At 42.2% G+C, this 22,085-nt stretch overlaps 1 protein-coding gene across 12 annotated transcripts in view; it reads right to left on the bottom strand.

Annotated features, from left to right (window-relative positions):
• The window catches only part of LRRFIP2 (LRR binding FLII interacting protein 2), a 387,303-nt gene that overhangs the window by 221,584 nt on the left and 143,634 nt on the right, over window positions 1-22,085 (bottom strand). For 6 of the 12 annotated variants that reach the window (XM_078688276.1, XM_078688273.1, XM_078688275.1 and 3 more), the window contains exons 5-10: window positions 21,382-21,435; window positions 21,242-21,280; window positions 19,153-19,221; window positions 7,920-7,973; window positions 4,242-4,310; window positions 1,564-1,638 (exon numbers count right to left, since the gene is read on the bottom strand). The exons of 4 other annotated variants lie outside the window; for them this stretch is intronic. In XM_078688276.1, coding sequence (XP_078544402.1) covers window positions 1,564-1,638; window positions 4,242-4,310; window positions 7,920-7,973; window positions 19,153-19,221; window positions 21,242-21,280; window positions 21,382-21,435 — 360 coding nt within the window. Of the gene's footprint in view, window positions 1-1,431; window positions 1,435-1,563; window positions 1,639-4,241; window positions 4,311-7,919; window positions 7,974-19,152; window positions 19,222-21,241; window positions 21,281-21,381; window positions 21,436-22,085 lie in introns of all 12 variants that reach the window. 2 more of the 12 variants (XM_078688285.1, XM_078688274.1) reach the window with 2 other exon arrangements.

Here is a 22,085-nt window from a genome sequence, read left to right as displayed (position 1 = left end):
TTAACATATTTTACAGAACAATCCCTGGAGTCAAATCAGCCTAAGGTTATAACCGGTTTCTACTCCGGAATAGATACATTAATAAAATGGAGTTCGGCTATACATGTCATTTATTTCTGGGTGACCAAGCAAGTAAATAGGTAAATAACTGGCAGTACGTCTTGGCATTACTAAGGTCACTTTTCAAATTTGACAGCAATATAACTACTTTTCAAGGATAACGCCAACAAGGGTCTGATTCACAAAGCTCTGGGCTTTGAATACTATGAATTTGTGCGCGCAGTTATTATCATTGGTTGAGCACATTCACAGATTTCATTAGTTACACAGAGCACTCAAGAATGGGTATATTTCTGGGTACTCAAATGAGTTATGTTTACACATGAAGTTGGAAAATTCGAAATGCCTTTCTTTTCATATATTTGTTTATGGCATTTTTACATAGCATACATTATCATCATATTTCCCGAGTAAGGAGGACGTCGCGCTGCAAGTCACCAAGGTAAATCTATTTTAATTATTTTGTGTGCCCCATCCCCTACCACCCTCTGTATAAGCCAGCCGTCACTGTTTATTTTGTGAGCCCAAGTTTAAGGTAGATGTGCAAACTGCACTTTGAATCACACCCTAGATACCTGTAAACAGGGCTTAATGGGGCAGGGAATTCCCTTAGATGACTAGATGAGGTTATCTGCTTAAGAGTTCTAGCCACACCGGTTTGAACAGTGGAAAGTGGAGGGAGGGATGGATGGATGGATGGATGTACTGACCGGATCTAAGAATATTTTAGATCTGAAAGTTTACAGACTACCTTGTGGCCAGTATCGACTGTGCACTAACATCATTGCGCTGACAATAGGTGAAACTATTCAGAAAACAAAAGTAATGGGGGAAATTATTGAGCGACTAAATCAAGTGCAGAGTGTCCAGAATCTTGCTGCAGCATTTCAGCCTTTGGCACTGTAACCCCTTCCCACGAATTAGGGTGGGAAGAGGGGATTCTCTAAAGGCAAAAATTGTAATGGCAGCAGTTTTAAGAGTTCTGTCAACTTAATTTGTATTGACTCCAGGAACAAAGGGCCCGATTTAGAGTTTGGAAGACTGGATACTCCGTCACAAACGTGACAGATATCCCGTCCGCCATATTACACGTGTATTATATTTTGTGGCATTTGTAATTAGGAGGCTGGGATATCCGTCACGTTTGTGACAAGGTATCCCCATTTGCCAAACTCTAAATCAAGCCTAAAGTCTGAGGGGGCACGGTATTTTCCAATTTCAAGCAGATATCAACCTGGAACAAACATACTACCTACTGTAATCGTTACTAGGAGTGCATAATTTGGATACATAGAATCCTAGTTTCAAGATATACCACAAAGGGCATTACATTCTCTAGAAGGGACAAAACGTTCTTGGTATGAGGTAAACTTGCTAATATTCAAATACTAGGTGGGTGCATAAAATGGGGCGATGCTTTTTGATTGCGCCTCAAGCAGCTTAACAGACGCTTCCGGTTATAAAACTACACATTTACCAAATGCAGAAAAATAATAGACAAACCCTGGTTTGGTACGTGGAGATTGGTTTACTATACTTAAGGCTGCTATAGCTTCTTTGATCATGATATAATCCACTCTGAAAGCAAAATGATAAACGATATGGATTAGAGCCTTGAAGACAATTATTACTGTGAAGCTGTATCATTACAAAAAAAAAAAAATATTACAAGTAGAAAAACATCAGACGTCTTAAAATTGTCAAGTAGCAAATCCTTAAATGTATTCTAAATCTAATCTAAATTTAGTAAACAAGTGAATATTAGCTTTTGGAGTCGGTGTGCCAAAACACATTTATTTTTATTCACTGTACTCCAGCATCAATTCTTCAGAGTAAAATGAATGTGCAACACTACAAATGACCAATAAAAAGCAACATGCAAGATTAGTGAATGGATGAATGGATTTATTTTTTAAATATGTGGAAGTATGTATTCCCAGTATATAAATCCGTTGTAAATGCCCTTATTGCAGATAAGTTGTGAAGTTGTTAGTCACCTCAAACAAGACAACGTAGCTTTTCAACTGTAATAAACGTATTACAGGTGAGTTGTAATGTCAACATGGGTGTGGCCAGTCAGCAGCCACTGTGAAAAGGCATGTCACAAAGTATTATTGTAGCTACAGTTTAAAGAACGAAACTGAGAACTGTTTTTCATTCTTATTATCAGTTTTTCTAAAACGAAGTGATCAGCAGAAATAAGATTAAGCGTGTCTTTTTTGCCCACAGGTCAGGAATGAAAGAATGCAATTTACTACACATTCTGAGATTTAGCATTTTTAAAATCTGATTTATAATAAACATTACATTAAACCGTATTCTAAAAGGTTTTTTTGCAACAAATCTGCTTTTTGGTGTTTTTAGTTTTGCTCTATAGATTTGCATTCATTCTTAGTATCTGCAACTATACTATTGCTTTCACGTGAAGGAGCAGGACCCCAAGAATTTAAGCAGTTTGTAGGCAGTGTCTTGGTGTATGCACTCGTCAACCTTAAAAGGACATTTATTGCAATTCACATCTGAGTTCCATGACTCTATAAAGTAACTGATTATAAGTAAAGTTATAATCAACGGCAGGAGGTACTCTGTTCCATATATAATAATTAAATGATTAGGCCTTTCACTTAGAATAGCTAGCAAGTCTTCTCCCAGGTAACTGAAAATGTCTCTTGACTTTAAAGGAACAAACAAGGTAGCCCTCATTCACCAACTAAGTACAGGATGTATAGGACTTCTTAACATCTATGTTCAATCTTTTTGCTTTCCCGTAAAGCAAATAATCTGATGTGATATAAAGCTTGGGGCCTTACAAATATTTTAAAGCTGGGCGAATTGGATCCAATTATTTTCTGACTTGCAGATCTAATGTGCATACAAAAAAATATTTTTGATACCTGCAGGCAGAGCAGGAGCTAAATAGCCATTGAATAAACGTGTCTGCAGTCTTAGACCACTCACCGTTAAAGGCCAGAGAACTGATGGAACAACTGTGAGAAGAGATGGACAAAACATTTTATTAACCTACTGGATAAACTACAGGGTCTGAGGAAAAAGTGAGGGCAGAGAGAGAACAAAGTTTGGGACGAGGCACTGTCACATCTGAGGAGGTGTCTATTCAGCCCCCGTTTAGATGAATTCACTTAAAACCGGTGCACGGAATAGATCATCATAGACCGGGACTTTAATCAAGGGGAATACCTGCAACCAAGCATGCATACAGTGTCAGAGGGAATCAAGCACATCTGTGCATACAATATTGGACTGTCCTGTAGTACTTATATGTTTGACAACATTTTACATGGAACTGATAGACGTGTTGGGGGTCCAGGCGGCACTAAACTCATCATGTGGCACTGCTGGGGACGAAGGGAAAAAATAGTGAAAATTAGATATAAAATGGACTTTATACTCAGGGTCCGATGGCTGGCCACAACCCAAAATGGGGTCAGCAACACATCAGAGGCATGGATTGGTCATGCTCGCACAGAAATCAATATCTGAAGGACAAGACTGCTCTAAATAGTGGGATAATGTAATGGCACATGGAGGAATTAATAAATCATGATATATATATATATATATATATATATATATATATATATATATATATATATATATATATATATATATATATATCCCTTGTTGTGACTATGAAAGTGGTGAAAGGAGGACACGGTTTCAAGGGGCACACCACATGTTTTATCAGTTTTGGACATGTTTTATCAGTTTTGGTTACTAGCAAAATACTGGGATTATTATTGCTAATATGAAGATGGGAGGTATTGGTATCTCCTGCTTGAGGTGTTGAAGGTGTGAGCAACTTTAGTAATTCATTTCAAGTAAAAATAAAAACAATAAATACATTTACAATTTTTTAAAAGTGTTGCTTCATAGTTGACATTTTGGTTGTTTGTGTCATCAGATCAAGAGAAAGTTATTTTAAATCTATAGCTCAGACTATCCGTAGAAAATGTGAATTTATAAATTGCACATGGCCGATGTAATAGATTTACTTTCTCATCCATCCAACCATTAAACCTGCTTAAAATGAACGTTGTGTGACCGGACATTTGTCCAGCACTCTTGAGGAAACATATTGACCGTTAGTATCTGATTAGTCTCAGAAGGTGAGCTGCTGGCACACTATTAGAAACATGCAGCAAAACAATCATAGAACTAACCGAAGACTCTTTTAAGGAGCTAGAGGAAGTTCCCTTCTTCATACCATACAAGTCACTGTAAGCATTCCTCTGTATGATGTAAAAAAAATACAGCATTACCCCACCACCACATGGCTAATGAAAGCTAACAGGTTTGCAAACAAGCGTGTGAACAATGAAACGCGCTTCAAAGCAGTAAACTTGATCGGCAATTTAAGGCAACCGTATCCAATTTATTTTTACATTTTTGCCCAGTGTTCTTGTAATAAACAAAACGTATAAAACTTCCTAAAGGTACTTATGTTAGCTTAAAAGCTATACTGTTCGTTTCAATTTATTTTTGAGGTGTTATATTAGACACCCTAAGGGTGACCGATGGTGCTCGTCCCATAGATGCATACATGGATTTCATTATACGAAGTATAGAGAAAATATACCAATAAAATACAATTTCCAAAACTAAATTCGTCCTGCAAGGATAGTTCAATTTGAGAATATTACACTAAGTCACTGTGGATTGAGAAATCTCCACAGGTAGAATAAATCCCGTGACTGAGAACTATGGAGAACTGCCAGATTTCATAACAAGATCGCGGCTAGGATTATGCATTAAGTATTTTAATAACACTCACATAACAGCTCCTTTAAAGAACACTTATCACCATAACAACCATCCCAGAATGAAAACAAAACACACTATATAAGCCCATAACGTAGAATCTTCTCCCTCTTTAAATTGCTGCTCCTGCACAATTAAGTAATCTTTTTTGTGTGTGGTAATATATGGTAAGATTTTAATTGAGGCTTCCAATATTTAGAAGAGTGTGAAAGATAATATAATAGTTTGAATATTAAATAGGTGTTGTATAACAGTCAATTTGTATGAAGTTGTAAAATCAGTACTTTTACAATGTAAGGTATTTAAATAGTTTTTTGTAGGTTCCGCCCTAGCATGGGGTAAATTTAGTCTGTATTTCACAAAGGAAGAGTCCAATTTCATAAGGATCAGACGCCTGGACTTCTATCGCCCGTAGAAACAAGCGCGACAGAGCGCGCTTGTGTGAAAACCCCAACGGCCTATAGAAACAAGGCAGGGGGTTAGTCTTGCACTGAATCATGCAAGATTTGACCAACCAGCATACTATATATATATATATATATATATATATATATAGAGCGCTCTTATGTGGAAACCCCAATCACCTTTAGAAACAAGGTGGGGGGTTAGTCTCACGCGAAAGAGAGCAAGATGTGGGCAGCCATCTCAGTTTGGATTAAAAATGATTGAAGTTAAAGAAAACGTGTGGGAGGCCAGCGCCCCAAAAATGAAGGGTCTTTAGTACATGGTGAGCTTTTGAAAATTACAGAATTAAAAGATTGTGGCTTCAGGTGAGGTGCAATCTTTGATACTGGGAGGGTTGTTTAGAAATGTTACAAATAGTGAGGTAGTGTGGAAGTGTAAGATGTCAGATGAAAGAAAAAGTGAAGATGTTGTGTCTCAGGAGATTTTGACGAAACTTATTCAGAATGAGATAAGGCCTGCCATGAGAGAGACAATAAGTAGTTTAATGAATGAGGAAATAACTAAGGGCTCATTAGAGGATGAGAATTGGAATGTTGCAGATGAGGAACAGGTTAAGAAGGGTAAGTGTCTTCCAAAAATGAAATACATGGAGAAGGTTCCATTGCCCAAAAAAACTGAAAACTAAACTTAAGTACAGAGGCAGTGGTCATTGAAGATGACCAGGATAAGAAATCCTAAGCTACACCCAGGAGAAAGGGGGCTTGTACAACATAAAAACAAAAGGTGTCAATAGCGGCATGCAAGGAGATGCCTCTAGTGTCGGATTAAAAGAGAATGTGGAAGGGGTTGTCCAGTATGGGAAAAATGAGGAGTCTGATAAATAAGTTTTAGATCTGCCAAATGATGACAATGCCTTTGGAGGGGATGATGAGGAATTGGACAAGCCTTCAACATCTAATGCATACTTGGCATACATGTAGCACTGATTGGTGGCCTTTGGAACATGTAGAGAGATTTAGAAAGGAGCGGATTAGAAAGAGTTTGGACAAAAAAATCACGGGCAGAATGCTCAAGGCCCGTGATAGGGAAAGAGGTATGTTATACACCCAATTTAGATCCAAACTTAATTTATTTTATTTTCAAGTTTGGAAGAGCCCCAGGAAGGGTTTAAAGAGCTTGTAAAGCTTATAGAGTACTGAGGCAAAAATACTTAACTTCTAGAGTCACTCACAATACGACTCTAAGGATGCTTAGGTCTTCACAAGCCAACCTGCTGAAACGTCTTGCGTTCAGACTTAAAACATGAGGAAAATCCTCCACAGTCTTCGGTACAAAGACTTGCAATCATTTCCCAAGGAATTTGAGATTCATCGAATTTTAAGTCATCTTTAGGAGGCAGCTCAAGACATGGCTTTTTGGCATTTCTGATGCCCTGTGTTACTCGCTTATCCTCGGATGTACACTCCTCTGGCGGGGTGGGGGTCACTTTGAATTATGAAGCCACACTCATTGTCGCTTATCACCAGGATGCTCCTTTGAGAGTAGCAGTTTGCTCTACAAGTAAATATTCATTAATTCATTAATTCAGGTCCTTGAAGAAATTTCAGGAAAGGTTGTTGAATATACTAGGCCACTGGCAAGGATTATGGATATAGCAGAGGGGGCACATTTGAGGAAGATTCTAGTGAATAAGCAATTATAAAGGGTTGGAGTCAGTGGGCAATTTGTTTCTTAGGAAACGCAAATGCAGGCCTTTTCGTCTGTGACTGAGAACTATGGAGTACTGCCAGTTCTCTGTCCACTAGGCAGCAATTTATTAAGGAGTTCACAGCCCAACAAGTTCTCCTGAGAGAGTAGAACAGCATTAGCAGACTTTCCTTGTAACAGACTGATTATAGCCTTGAGACAAATGCTGAGCACACCCAGGAATGAACATTGACTCTGCATATATCCAAAAGATCAGCCGTGCATGATGTGCGAGAACACCACCCTGTTATTCTCTGTAAACTTCAACACCCTTAACAGCTTAAAAGTGTTGTGGAGCTGCCTAAAGGCAGCGTAAGGATCATATAAAATAATAAGCAAAATAACAATAGCAGTTCTGTGCAGTGGTTGGGTGCAGTTTGTATTCTCAGTACGAGATAGTGGCTGGTGTCAGTAAACTGTAATAGCAATGCTTGGCACAGTAGTATAACATTTTAGCTTTATATACATTTCAGAATAACACTGTATGAAAGACTAAGAAAGCCTTTTTCATCATAAGCAAGAACAAAACAGTCATAGATTAACTGTTCAGAAAACACAAAACGTAAACCTAGAAAACACATTTGACAATTTTCTGGGTTCACACACTTCTATCAACAAAATATATACTATGTTCATGCATCATCTTGATCAATGTAGATATTAATGTGCTCTGAAGTGTTTAAGGGGGTATACACTGTAAACGCTGTGGTAAGGAGATTAATCATGGAGAGAAGGCGGGAAGGGTATTGAAGGAGCAAAAACCTCCCTCTACCACGTCACAAGCAGTATTCGCCCCTCGAGGTAGTAGAAACTATTCCCAAAACAATGTTAGACAAATTACATACCAGTTGTGTAGCACAAACATCACAAAGTGAAAAAAGTATTAAACGCATGCAAGTTTTAAAAATAATCATGACTGATTTACATACATTTGATGTTGTTCGGGTGTACTTTGAAGAAGATTTATCTCTCACAAGATCAGACTGAAAAGGGAATGACCGCAACAGAGAAAATAAATAAGATAAAGCAAATAAAATACAGTGAATACATGTCTGGCACGGCCACTGCACAAAGGATGTTGGGTAATCTTACTTGCTACGCATATTACTGTACACTAATATCTAATAATTATGAGGTCAAGACATCGTGAACATTAATAAAACACTTACATTCATTACAGGCACTTCGCAAATCCCATGCTTAAATGTCTAATTAGGTACTTTGGAACAGCTGTGTCAGATCGCCGAGGTGCATGCCACAATAATATTGTTGTACTGTGGGAGCGATAATAGAGATCGTAACCAGGAAAGGAGTAACTAAGAGTCAGAGGTACAGGATGGATGAAGAAGAATGTCATGCCGCAGATGTGCGTATGTGGACCCACATTCAAGTCAAAGCAGCTGCAGGGCACTTTAAGAGTAAAGGTATGCCAGCATAAACATCTTAAGAGCAGTCTCAAAATGTGCACACTGACCGGGAGTGGCCAGAGGTGCAAGAGAAGGCATTTAAAGCACGAGTCTCTAAACAGTCTTGTTTCCAAATGTGTCAGAGGAACTACTGTGCAGGTCAGTGCATCACACATCTAGACTCACATCTAGACTCTCTAGAAAAACACAAGGAAGGGTGATGCAGGGCCTCTCTTTTTTACTTCACCACTATCATTTCTTGCCGCCCGATCTACTTTCCAATCTACAGGCGCTATAAACTAAAGGTCACTTTTGACCACCGCAGTCAAGATATTCCTTGCCTCGTCCACAGCTGTGTCTATGCCTGTTTGGAGCTGTGGTCAGGATTTGATGCTATTCGTGTATGAATGAGCAGGGTTACCGGTCCATATGACTCTTCTCACCACCCGTTGTGTCTGCCCCAGGTCACTGATACTGAGCAAGGCCGAGCGCTAAACTAGCGCACGCCGCCAATATGGCGGGCACACCGGTCCCTGGGGGCAAGGAGGAGGAGGGAGCACGCCCACCTCCCCATAGAGTACAATAGGGGGCGTGAACAGGAAGCACTTTAGTGCTTCCGGATCACGCGGACGCCTAACTATGGGGTCAGACCAGTTTAGACTGGCCTGGCCCGTGCCTCCCCTTGAAAGGGGGTGTGGCGAGCAGAACAGTCTCTTGTTCCTTTCCTCCCCACAGGCACAGCACCCGGACCACCAGCGACCTGTAATGTGTTTTCAATTTTTCTTCCAGGTGGCCAACGACGGCGTGAGGATTTTGCTGTTTTTGAGAAGCATGAGAACTGCGATGCTGAGGTGGTGTTTGTGAAAGCTGCAGCCATGCAGGACAGCGGGGGACCAACTGTGGGTATGTCTACGGGGAGCGGCGGTCGCTGGAGCTGCGGGATGGCGGAGCGACTGAAAAGCTCACAAGGCGCACAGTACACGACCAGGTGAATGTGTGCTCGGCCAGATTGCCGGCCAACAAGTGGGCATTTTTGTGGTGACTGGGGCATTGAGGCTTGTTATTAGCACTATTGTGTATCGCACATTGCTGTCTCAGTAGACGTTCTAGCCGAAATGGGTTTGCAAGACTCTAAATGGCTACGTGCGCGTGCAGCTTGTATTTGACTGTGGGTATTTGGATTGCACTGGCGGCGAGCGGGGGCTAAGTAGTCACGTCCCCACCGCTTGCATCTGTTCTGGCCGCATGCATGCATAACTTGTGGTGACTGTGCAGTTGCGATCTTTGGTTTACTGGCAGCAAGCGGAGTGCAAGTATCGCCGTGCTCCCTCTGCCGATGCCGTTCTGGCCGAATGCATGGGTAATTTGTATTGACTGTGCAGTTGTTCTCTTTGGTTCATTGGCGGCGAGTAGATTGTAAGCATCGCCGCGCTCCCTCTGCCGATGTCGTTTGAGGGAGACTCAGCCAGTTTAAGAGATTAAGAGTTTTTGTGACACTGCATGTGGGAGGATGGAAATACCCCCCCCCCATTCGCACAGAGCGAGTCTTGTGGAACACTCTAATGGTACGTGTCTCTCGTCTTGAATTAAGCTCTTTATATACGTAACACTTTGCTTGTGGGAAACACTAACCTAGCCTTGCCCGGGCTCCAGTGTCCTTTCTGGTGCATTCAGCTGCTGTTTCACGTGCGGCTTTTACAGAAACTATATCTAGGAAGTATTTCTCAGCGTTGCAATTGCTACGTCAAACTCCAGCTCTAGGAGCGATTCAGTCATCAGTCAGCTATTAATCAAGACACTTTTGACGTTAAGAAATATACCGTATTGGCGTTGAACATTAAGGGTTTTGTTGTTAGGATACCCAGGCGGAAGATTAGCGTGTCAAAAGTAGCGTTGCAGCTTATAAAAGTGCTGCTATATCTTATGAATTACGAATGACTCCGTTGATATGGACAGCCTTTTTTAAGCCAGAAAGCTAAATCCTGTGTCGGATCGATGTCAGATCTGATAGAATTGTGCTAGTTTTACATCTGCCAAGGGTTATGCTACCCCGAGTTTTCTGTCTGTGGCCCCTTTTTTTAATATGTACTCGGCGCGGCTTCCGAGAAATATTTCAGCTCCGCGGAAAATTAGGCTGCAGTGAAATGCGGAGGAGTAATAGATCCAAAATCAGCCAGGTTAATATATTTTATGGTCGATGACATAATGCCGTCATGGAAACAAGTGGGCAATTTACGGAACGCGCGCCGCAATCAACCGAAATAAAATGGTTTTAATATCGTTATCTTTAGCTAGATACAGGGGCGAGGTGACTCAGTGGGATGTCATGCCGGCTCCGGGGAGCTTTTGCACAGTATCATATCAAGCGGTGTGATATGGGTAGGAGGTTCCAGAAGGGCAGCACGCTTTCACGCACATACAAGTATGGATGTCATTCGAAACGGCAGTGTTCTCCGCACGCACCGGAGGCTGCCTTCGTAGCGCATAACATGAGTACGCAACTATTCACTTTAATAAGAGCATATTGGAGTCATCCAATTTACCATCCCGATAGCGTGCTACCTTGTGGTGAGGCAGACTATACAGCGGTTTATGACAGCGCACACGGCTGATTGTTTGGACACCTATGTAATTCCCAACGATACAGGCCAGAGTGGGTTGTCAGTGAATTTTTGAGTAATACTTGGTGGGAGTGCTTTTGAAATAAGAAAGGTACCAACAAGCAATAAGGTGAGCCCTATGGATAGTCTAACTGTGGTTGGGCAGGGGATATACAGGTATATTGGTGGCCACCACATACACCACCCCTTTTTAGGTTTCGCCTGGCGTCCGCTGCGCAGCAGCATTCGCGCAGGCGAAATCTTTTGAGAAGCAATACGGGGGCTTTGTCCCGCCTGCTCTTCCATTGGCTAGCTCCATAAATGGAGGCTAGCCATTGGAAGAGAGATCTGTCCGTCATTGCCGGAGCAGATTCGTGGGCGTTCTGACGATTTTTACTCATCCCGCCCCTTTAACAACGTCATGCGGCGGTGGCCGGATGTTATTTTTTTTTTTGTCTCGCCATGTTTTGGTCTTTTTCAAAGTGTCTTTTGCAGGAGTGAGCTGCGCGATTGAAGTTGCCAGGAAGTACTTTCAAATTGCAATCAGGTAAGCAGCATTGTTTTCCGTTTCCATCTTCGTCTTTGCCTCCGTGTTCTGGTGTTCTGTTGTCTCCTTGTATTGTTGTGCGTTTTCGTGTCTGTCGTCTTTGTTTTCCGTCTTTGCGTGGCTCGTGGCTGTATTGCTGTCCTGCCTTCCCCCGCCCCCCCTCCCGCTGTCCGTGTCTTCGTTCCCACCCCTCTCCATTGCTTTGCATGTGCTTGTTGTGCTCCCTCTACTTCACTCATCTTTTTCCCTGACTCGGTGTGGAAGGTGATGGGGGTGTAAGGGAACACAAACCGGAAGTCGCTTGGGAAGACTGACCTTCTTAGGGTAAGGTGGTGAAGTAAGAAACTGCTCTTTCCTTTGTATGCATGGTAGAGTGTGGGTTTTTCTATGTTGTAACATGTTTGTGTTAATCCCTGTGAAGCACCATGCGTCAGGGGTTATTCTAAAGCTTTTTAGTGCGTATCCCCACATTACTACACTAAAATACATTGACATGCATATTTGCCTCCTCATAGCATTACTCGATGCCCTTTAATTTCAGTGTGACTTGCGCTCATTTGTTTAAATGTTCTGCAATGCACCAGGCAGTGTGAGTCTCGCCCATAGAATGGTGAAATTGACTTCGTTGGAAACGTACTCTGGTCCCAGGTAGTTTCAATTTGTGTCTGGCACATCTCAGCAGCAACCTCTGTGTCACTGGAGAGGCACACATGGAGAGCAGCATGCAGATCTTGAGAGCATGGTTTTAAGTTGCATGCTGCCGGGACCGGTGCTCAGCCAAGTACTCTGCGCCTTGAGGCCCAATCCGTTTGAGGCGCACAGCTCTCTGTCCAGACCACCATTCTAAGGTTCTAGGTCTGACAAATAAGTCACAGAGCAGCTTCCCGGCCGGTGCAGCCAGTCTGCAGATGGGACTGTTAGCCATGTCGATTTCTGTATACTTAAACCAGGTGATTCTTGTGAGAGATGCTGTTCTGTTTTACATTTCACATTTTACTACATTTTGCCTCCCCCAAGTGTACATGCTTTACCAGACGTGTCTGTAGATTATTTCCATGCGATTTGTGATTACAGTGTAACGTTAGAGAACTATTGAGAGCTCTGGAGTTGAGGATTAAGGCAGTGAAAACTTCTCACAGTAACTGTTGGTGGCTCATGAAGGTGTTCAGACCACACGCTTATCAAACCATTGGTGTCTCGACAGAGCACACAGAACAATGGTAAACCCTTCCTTTAAGGCAATCCGTGCCAGTGATGCAGCCCCAGTTTAGTTCTCGTTTTACTTGATCTTGCACTCCCTGAGAGTATATGATTTTTCCAGATTTTTTTTCTTTTCTTTTTACATGCAGCATGTAATTTTTGAATTGTGGATACTGTGACCAGAGGTGTTTGGCTATATTCAGAGTATTGGCCAGTTGCATTACCGAATACATTTGAGAGCTCTGGATTTGAAGCTGAAGTCAGGGAAAGTTTCTCACAGTGCCTGTTGGTGGGTCAAAGTTGTTTTGACTATATACTCATCCAATGCGTTGCCTCTCTGCAGAGTAACACGGTTGCCAATTGTAAGTATATTTTTTTGTGAAGCTTAAATATAGCTGTTGATATACTGACCACCAAATTAAGGGAAAGAAGATGCTGTATTTCAGGTTAAGAGAGAGAGTTTGTGAGAGAGCATGGCCAAGAGAGACACAAGGAAGTACATGCAGGGAGAGTGAAAAGGCAGTGGTGAAGAGGACGTAGATGACGTGTGCATGGATGGACCGCAGTGTATTCATGCGCCTTTTGTTGTTCAAAGTGAATCCTTGTGTTCTGTAGCTCTTTTTAACACAATGTTGCCATTTTTTTTCAGCAGGGGTGTTGGTTCTTCTTGTTCCATCTTTTCGTTCATTTTAGTTTTGCAGTATCTCGTAGTTGCAGTCTTACTTGATTCCCTTGTCAGCGGACATTTTGTTGCTTCTTTTTGCGGTTCCTCAATAAGCCTTCCCAAAGCTTTCCTGTTGGTTTCTAGGACGAGGAGTGTTGGGTGGTAGCAGACATTTTTTCAATCGCTTGGTGTCTTCCCAGAATAAAGAGCTTTTGGTGTTGCATGTTAAGGGAACTCCTGAAAGTCAGTGCACGAGTATACCCGTAACTGAATAACAAAATACAGAAAGTCCATACTTATGAAGAATGAGTCTTCAGAGAACCCTATCCTCTGAATCTAAAAACCAAGCTCCTTGTGCATTCAAAAAAATGAAGGTGTTTAATCAAGCTTTGTATTCTTAGTGTTTTTTTTTTTACAAAAACCACAAAATTGCCCTTTGCCCAAAAAAAAACACCACAATATTGTTCTCCTCCCCAAAAACCACCTCAATATTGTCCTCTTCCCCAAAAAGAATCTAAAAACAGAAATTGGTGTTTAAAAAAGAAATCAATTGTACAGATGAAGTCTGTGTGTGCAAATGCAATAGGTCTCGCATTTGTGACAGATTAAGCTATTGGCATTGTAAATGACTGCCATTTATTTATCTGTTTTCAAAACCAACACATAAATACAAAATTTGTCATTTACAATGCCAATAGCTCTAACTTTTACAAAGGCGAAACCGTTGCATTGTAAATGCTTGTATAGCTATTTAGTGAATCTGTGCAGAGAACACATCATATAAGGATGGCGGATTTGTTTCTAATGCAGACTAAAGTTGGGTCTGCTTTCCCTCACCCCGATGTCCGTGAATAACTGCCAAGCTGATGGTTTAAAGGCAATGTTCCTTTTATCTCGTGTGGGTGCCTTGCAAGAGCCCAGTATGAACATGGTGCGGAGAAATGTGGTTGTTTTCGCAACATTTATAAAGAAGGTTCTTTTAGATAAAAATCAGGACGTCATATAAAAGAAATGGGAGGGGTCTCAGAGGGTAATTTTGGCAGCACTATTAGTGATCTGCAGCGGTCTTCAATATTTAGTTGGGCCTGGGGGCCTAAGGGACTAATGGGTCTACTTTAGGGGCCTGTGCTGGACCTCATGGTCCCAGGTACAAATCTCGGTGGGTTCATTCAGCCTTTATCCTTTTAAGGTTGATAAACTGACTACCATTGAATTGGGTAACAATAAACATCTGTGATTCAGCTCCAAGATGCCCTCTGGTGAACGCGAGCTCTGAAAAACAATACGGGAAGCAAATGAATTTAATACGGATAATACTGTGCGAAAAAGGTAATTTATTCTACACAACAGTGCCTCGCTATCTGGCTTTTTAATGTAAAGCAACATTATGGGTAGAGGCAAGAGGCCCTTAGATTAAGGGGCACTACTGAGCAGTGCCGATATGGCATATGCTCCCTATCTGGTGGCATATGGATCTACTGGCAAAACCCTTTAGAAAAGTGCAGAGTGCTTGCCAGACACTCTAATTGGAAGTCACTTGCAATCTGTCCTATGTAGGCTATGCTGAGCGGTCATAATTGAAAGTCTTATTTAAAATGTTCCTCAGGTAAATGCAACTGGGGCTATACTAGGCGCTCTTAATTGGTAATATGATTTTCAATGGTCCTCATTTGATGCAGATGGCGCTATGCTAGGCGCTCTCAATAAAAAAATAACATGCTAAGTTTCCTATGTAGGCTATGCTAAGCGGTCAGAATTGAAAGTCTGATTTCAATATTATTCAGGTAAATGAACTGGTGCTATGCTAGGCGCTCTTAATTAGTAATATGATTTTCAATGTTCCGTCACTTAATGCAAAGGGCGCTATGCTAGGCACTCTCATGGAAAGTCACATGCAATGTTCCTTATGTAATGGAACTGAGGCTATGCTAAGCGGTCAGAATTGAAAGTCTGATGTCAATGTAAAGTTTAAAAGCCCTGCTTCCGGTCAACCAGCAAGGTATATATATGGTATATTACCCGTTATTTTTTTAGTCCCACAAACAGAGCCTTGCGAATGCGAACATATCCTTGTTTGTTAAAGCGTGAAGACAGCCTGGGTAGGTGGCTCTAATAACGGAATGGTAGAAGCATGACTGCTTACTATGGGCATTACATCAAGGCATTTCAAACTGGGGTGATGTCACGTCAATATACTACAAGTCTTTTGATGTCAGTTTCGAGAGACGCCTGCCCCTGTGTGGTCACTTACATCCATTAACAGTACTTATGCCACTGCATCCCAGGCCTCGTGGTCACACCTTCAAGAGTGCCAGAGGCAAGTGGGTGCTGTTACGAATATGAATTAGGAGTCTTGTCAAGTAGCATCTACGCACCCATCGCAGGTACACGTATGCATTGGAAGCTGGTTAGGTCACACTATAGCTCTGCACCTGTGTGCTGGTACACGTACGCAAGTTATGCCTGTGGATTGTCACACAGTACATATGCACCCTTTGTGCTCATGTACTTATGATGAGTAATGCAAAATCTCGGCACCCTTGTGCCTGAACGCTGAGGCATTGGGATGTCCGTGTCATGTCACACGGTACCTATGCACCTTTAGTGCTTGTGCAATCAAGCTTTATATGCCTGGTGTTCTTCACTCCCTTTGTGCTCGCACACTTATACTATTAATGTATTGTGCCACACAGTACCTCAGCGCCTTGGCGCCCGAACACTTATGCAGTGGATGTCCGGGTTTGTGTCACGGTACCTATGCTTGGGCGCATTCCGGCATTAGATGCCCAGGTCGTATCATGCAAGACCTACGCACCCTGTGTTTTTACACTTTTCACACTGGATACGTATGGGGTGACGCACAGTACCTATGCATCCGTTTTCCTTGCGCATTCGATATCCGCATGGTCACATCGTACCTCTGCAACCGGGGGTGGAGGTGGAAATGAGGTAGTCAATGGGCCTGGCATGCAAAACGCTTCTTTTACCCAAAGGCTAGGAGCACTAATCATCTGTGTAATAGGTTCCTGTATGTATGGGGGATCCATGAAGGTGACACCTGTGAGGTGACCCACACCGCAATGACGGCGAGCTGTAAGGGCCACTTCTGCTACGTGGCGATGGGTCACGCCTCATTATCGTTCCGTTCAAGAGTCATGGGTTTCGCCATCCACGACGCCGGGTTGGATTCGGCGGACTTGCTGTAGCCCACTGGGTCTGTTTCACATGAATTGCAAGTTTCTTTATCCTGTGAATCAGGGAGAATTTTTACATCAGTACACTGTTAGATAGTATTATGTGCAGTAGTGTCGGTTTTAGTCATCAGTAGGGCAATACACTGACGGATGTTTTATTTTCATGTTTGCATACAGTTTCACGAGGCCATGGGGCGTAAGTTGGGAACAAGAATAGAGTTTCATGGACAGGGCAGACTGAGTGGGGCAATGCGGGGACCTGGTGAGCCACGCATTAAAAAGACAGTAAGGGAACACAAGCAATACTGATTCTGCTCCTAGGGGGTAACTACCCGGCTCCTAGGGGGTAACGACCTGGCTCGCTTGGGACGAAGGGTTAGTTGAGTCTAGGGGCAAGCAAGTTACAGGGCATGACCTTCCTAGTGGGTTGAGGGGGGAGAACAGATAGTCAGGCAACTATGCTGTCCTGTGGCGGTAAGGTCATGATTGGTAAGCATAGTCTTCGGTCCTTAGCGGTCAGAATCATGTAACTCCAGGAGCAGTGACAGCCGGTAGGTAGGCTGTCAGGGTGCGGGGGCCGGGGAAGACACTCTTCCCAGTGGGCCTGTGGTCACCCTCGCATGCGCATCTGGGCGCAAGTCCGCAGAATTTTGCAGCCCCGTTTATGGAGTTTAAGGCACAGGGCGTAGGGGGGGGCCTGGGGGAGAATATCCGTCCAATAAGCTGTACCCCCCGCTCAAGCCTACTCCGGCGGAGTAATTTGTAGCTTTCTGGGATCTAGAGGCTGCCAGTCATTGACCTTGCCGTAGGCTCTAGAGGGGACACGCAGAAAGTAAATATAGGCATGGTTAGATTTACGGTAGGAGTGTTGTGTGTATTAGAGTTTAAGGTTAACCAGGTTACATCATCTGTCTAACAATGTACCCAGACTTTCTGTGTAATTGTACATAATGTGAATAAATAATTTAAAAAATAATTTGTAATAAATACGGCCGGGGGGTTACACCTCCTAATCCAAAAGTTGGTGTGGTCTTATTAATTGCCTTGAAGGAGGGAGGGAGACCCCATCCATCCGTACAAGGGCTGTGGGTACAAAATGTAAATAGGGGACTCGGGGAGTACCAAGCCATATCATGTTGCGCCGTTAGTGGACAGCCACAAAGCTCACCATCTGTCCGTGTCTGGCACTCTAACAATAGTCTCACTCCTGCTGCCTTGTCCTATTGCGAATTCCTCTGAGCTTCAGGTCTGCTACATCCGCCACTCACTGGCCTAGCCTCACTTGAACCCAGGCCATTGGTTCTCGACACAGTGTTTGCTGCAACAAGTGAAGAGAGGAGGGGGTAGAGGGAGGCTGAACCTGTGCTCTGTTGCCGCAGGCCTGTTCTTCTCTTTGTGTCGGCTCCTGTCCTACTTGGACAACTAGGCCACTGCTATCTTGCCACAGATGCACAGCTAGACTCACCAACAGAATCACCAGTTATCCAAGCTTCTCCTCACCGCTCCTAGCCCGCTCTGAGCAATCTTCTGATGCAGTGACATATTACTGAGAGTTCCCAGGGCAATTTTCATCCATATTAAAAGGATGATATACTTTGGGGGCCAAGGTGGTGAGGAGTTCTGGAATCACACACTCAACACCATGTTTGGCTTATCTATGCCCCTCTCTATGCCTAGCCAAGTCCTCGTGAGAATGTGCAATTTGCGATTCTGTCAGTAGTACTTATATAGCATTGCAGGTTACATACACATTTGCAAACAAGTCAATGAGCACATTGCACAACTTTATTTTAAAGGGGGTCATCGTATCCAGGGCCCTAAAGGTTTTCAAAATGCTAATGCAGTATGGTTCAACCATGGTGCTGGGTCAGCAGTCACCCCACTTGGAGGACATTTGTATGAGACCAATAATACCAACGAATTAAAAAAGATTACATAGCCTGAAAACGCTCAGTGTTTGCCACTCTTAGGACTGCATGTGGACACCCCTGCAGCTTGTTGCTTTACTCTGCTGACTGCTAAGCACAAGCTACCCCCAAGCATTAACCAGTCGGTTTTGAAGTTTTTGTGTAGAAGAAGCAGAATCACTAAAAAGCGGTCTATTCCAGCCCGTAAAAAAGTCATCAACCCGTCACTGTTGCTGCCAGTGAACCCAAAGACCATTTATTATCTGCCCAAAAAAAGGCCGAGAAGGATATCATCATACTCTGGCACTTGCATTCTTGGCTTGAAAGAAGGTCACAGTGCTTCTAATATATCTACAGCAAAATAAATGGCCCAGGAGCAAGTTCAGCTTGCATGGAGCAAAAGGCCACACTAAACTGAGTGAGGGTTAGTATCACCATCACACAGTTCAAGAGAAGTAAACATGCATTTGAGAACAAATTAATTTAAAATGACTTAATATCATAAAATATTGCCCAAAGCATAATGAATTTAAAAAATTACATTTCGTCTGTGGTTAAAAATGGTATTGCAAAGATGGAAAGAAACGGTTTCTCGAGGCATACGTCAGGCACCAAACAAAACATGCTGTTATTTTTGTACACACCACAAGATCTCGCCTTCTGGAGGTACTGTCTCTGCTTCGGTGTCCCCCACTCACGTCCAAATATGAGCTCTTAGGAATAAAATACAGGTTTATAAATGACAACCTATTGTTAACTAACACAACGCTCAGCTTTCATTTAAATCAGTGGTGAATGGATTGCCTTCTACGTATCACATACACTAAGATTTCAGTGCCAAGCATATTTTAGCAACGACGAAAAGCAAACCTGCAAAAGCATAGGTCAACAAAACCCAAGCAGTAACGTTGCGATTAGGTCATTTCTCTTCTATATGCCTTCCCCCAAGACAGCACCCTGTCAAAAGAATTATAACATAATAAATCATTTAACATGCACATTTGACGGCTGATGAAGTATATATAGAAATGAATGAACAGGGACCTGCTAGGCAATGCTGCCCATGTCAGTTCTGAGGGACGATTTTCAATGTCCATCAAATGTCCTGTACCATAGTCCACGTGGATTTCCACACCCATGTGTTCTCATGATTGAGTGGTTAGTGCAAGGGCTCCACCTGTCCTGCTTGCATCTCAATACTACTTCTACTGGTCACTCGAGGTCTTGATAGCTGGACTTATAACGAAGACCGTGTACAACAGCTGCACTGCTTTTCTAAGCTAAATGAGCAGCAGATAAACTTGCAAGTGATGTTGATCCGGTGGTCAACTGCTGAAGACACCATTTACAACAAAACTGTACTGTGAGGCTAGCTTTAGGGTGGTTTTGTGTCCATGCTTCTGTAAAGCACAGAATAGTAGAAAAAACTGTTAGCGTGTAGTCTTTTTGAAAAACAATATACACACTAACCTGTCCCAGACTAGTGCCCAGGTTGTACCATTTCCTTACATCGTGTTCTGGTGACCCACCACTTCCTGCTTAGATAAGCCCTGCTTTTTTGCATTCTACATATGTACACATCAGTGCACATAACATATTACAGGTTGGTATAAAGTTTAAAGTGAAGTGATCCAACAAGAAGAAATGTTATGGTTGGATCGTGAATTACAGGTTATGTTTAAGGTACTATTGACATAAATATGCAACAACTTGCTAAAAATTTACAAATTATAAATGTGAGTGCTACATGTACACAGATATGCAAACATGACCTCAGTCTGACAGATTAACAGAAACCTGTTTACCACACATGAATGGCAGCCGATGGCTCCATGTAAAAGGCATGTACATTTATGTTTTTAAAAGAAAACCGCGCTTAAAATTATACTTAATTTCTGTAGTCCAGTTCACAAGAGAACACAGCTTTGGTGACATGGCCCAACAGGACAGTCATTCATCTAATGCACCACCAATTTCGTTAGCTCAAGACACAGCATGGCCTTCTAGAACAACCATTTAATGATATAGCCAGCTCCGCACACACACATTATGACCCCAGCTTACAATGCCATTCCCCCAGAATGCCACGCAAGGTCACTGAATCTAATCTGGGTAAATACTTGTCTGCAGTTTATGAAACTAAATATGTCTGTCTGCCCAAGACTCCTCTTCCTGTATGTGGACTAGATCTTGAAACTGCTCTGGTATATACCTAAAATTCTTAAGGAGTCATAGTAGTAATTGAAATACATAACTGTTTAAATATTCTTAATACGTGTTTTAAAAAGAATGGATGCATTTGTAAGGCTTATAGGAATGTACCACTTTTCCTCCAATATGATAACTGGATGAACACTGTTTATGAATCAGTATATTGTGACATACATGCAGTAAGAATGCATGCTTGTCATTCTTTATATCGATACAGAGAGTTACAAACATTTATACGTTGATAACCTTTTCTCATAAAAACAAAGTAGAAAGTAGTCTTGCCCCAAAGCCTACTGTTGAAAGAGTTACAGAAGTGTTGCGCAATAGATTATGAAGCCACTCACCCACTGATGGTAAACTCCACTATGGGACCAGGTGAGGTGCCCCAGTTCAACACAGAAAACTGGGGACTGTATGAAAGCCAATGTGTAGAAAGCAGTGGAGTTAACGCGGAGTCATTTGAAATAAAATGCACGTCATGCATCAACATAGGCAAACAAAATACCCAAGTAAAATACTAACCCTGTGACCGCTGATACTGCGAGAAGAAGCACCAGTTTCCTAATAAATTAAATCAGAACAGTCAATTGAACTACAATCATTCAGAGAAAAAGATTTAGCAATGCAAAAATGAATAATATATAATCAGCAAAGTAACAAACCATATAAGGACGGTGACTGGATCGATTGGTATACTTGGCTCGCTCTGAATCTTCCTGACAAAGAACAGAGTACAGGAATTTTGAGCAACTGGATGAAGATGGATCATGCACAGAAACATGTAACATGCTTTCTCCATCGCTTCCCCACCATAAAACTACATGCAAAGAAAGCTGGGTGTTAAGTTATTCACAGATTAGAATACCAAATCAGCACACTTCAACAATTCCCTTTACTGTTTTTCTGACTCTGAATGGAAATGAGACTGAACCTGCAAACCATCTAAATCAGACCACCTTCCAACAGACTAGTGAAGTTAGGGGAGTCGGATTGGCATCAACTGAAGGAGAGTACTTTGCCTTTTCTCTATCCTGCTGTTGCTGTAGAAACTTACAACGGTCACACTGTTGCAATCCTAACTCTCACGGGAGCAGACAATGTTAGACAAATGTCTTTTAGATTAAATGCAAATCTGAAGCAATGTTTCCATGAGAGAAAATATTTCAACTCTAAAGAAAAACTTGAGGACCTTTCAAGTCAGGGGCCAATACAAGTATATTGAATGCAAATAAACTTCAAAATAAGCCACAAAGGTCTTTAATTCCGAAACCTCCAAATCACCTTTTTCAGGATTTGCATGCTACAGGTAATGATGCATCATTAGGTTTAATGAAAATACTGGTACAAAGACCGTAAAGGACAGAAG

This window comes from Lissotriton helveticus, chromosome 4_1 (assembly GCF_964261635.1).
Source record: "Lissotriton helveticus chromosome 4_1, aLisHel1.1, whole genome shotgun sequence".
NCBI lineage: Eukaryota > Metazoa > Chordata > Amphibia > Caudata > Salamandridae > Lissotriton > Lissotriton helveticus.
Note: the sequence above shows the minus strand (reverse complement) of the source record. Positions and strands in the feature narration are given on the sequence as shown.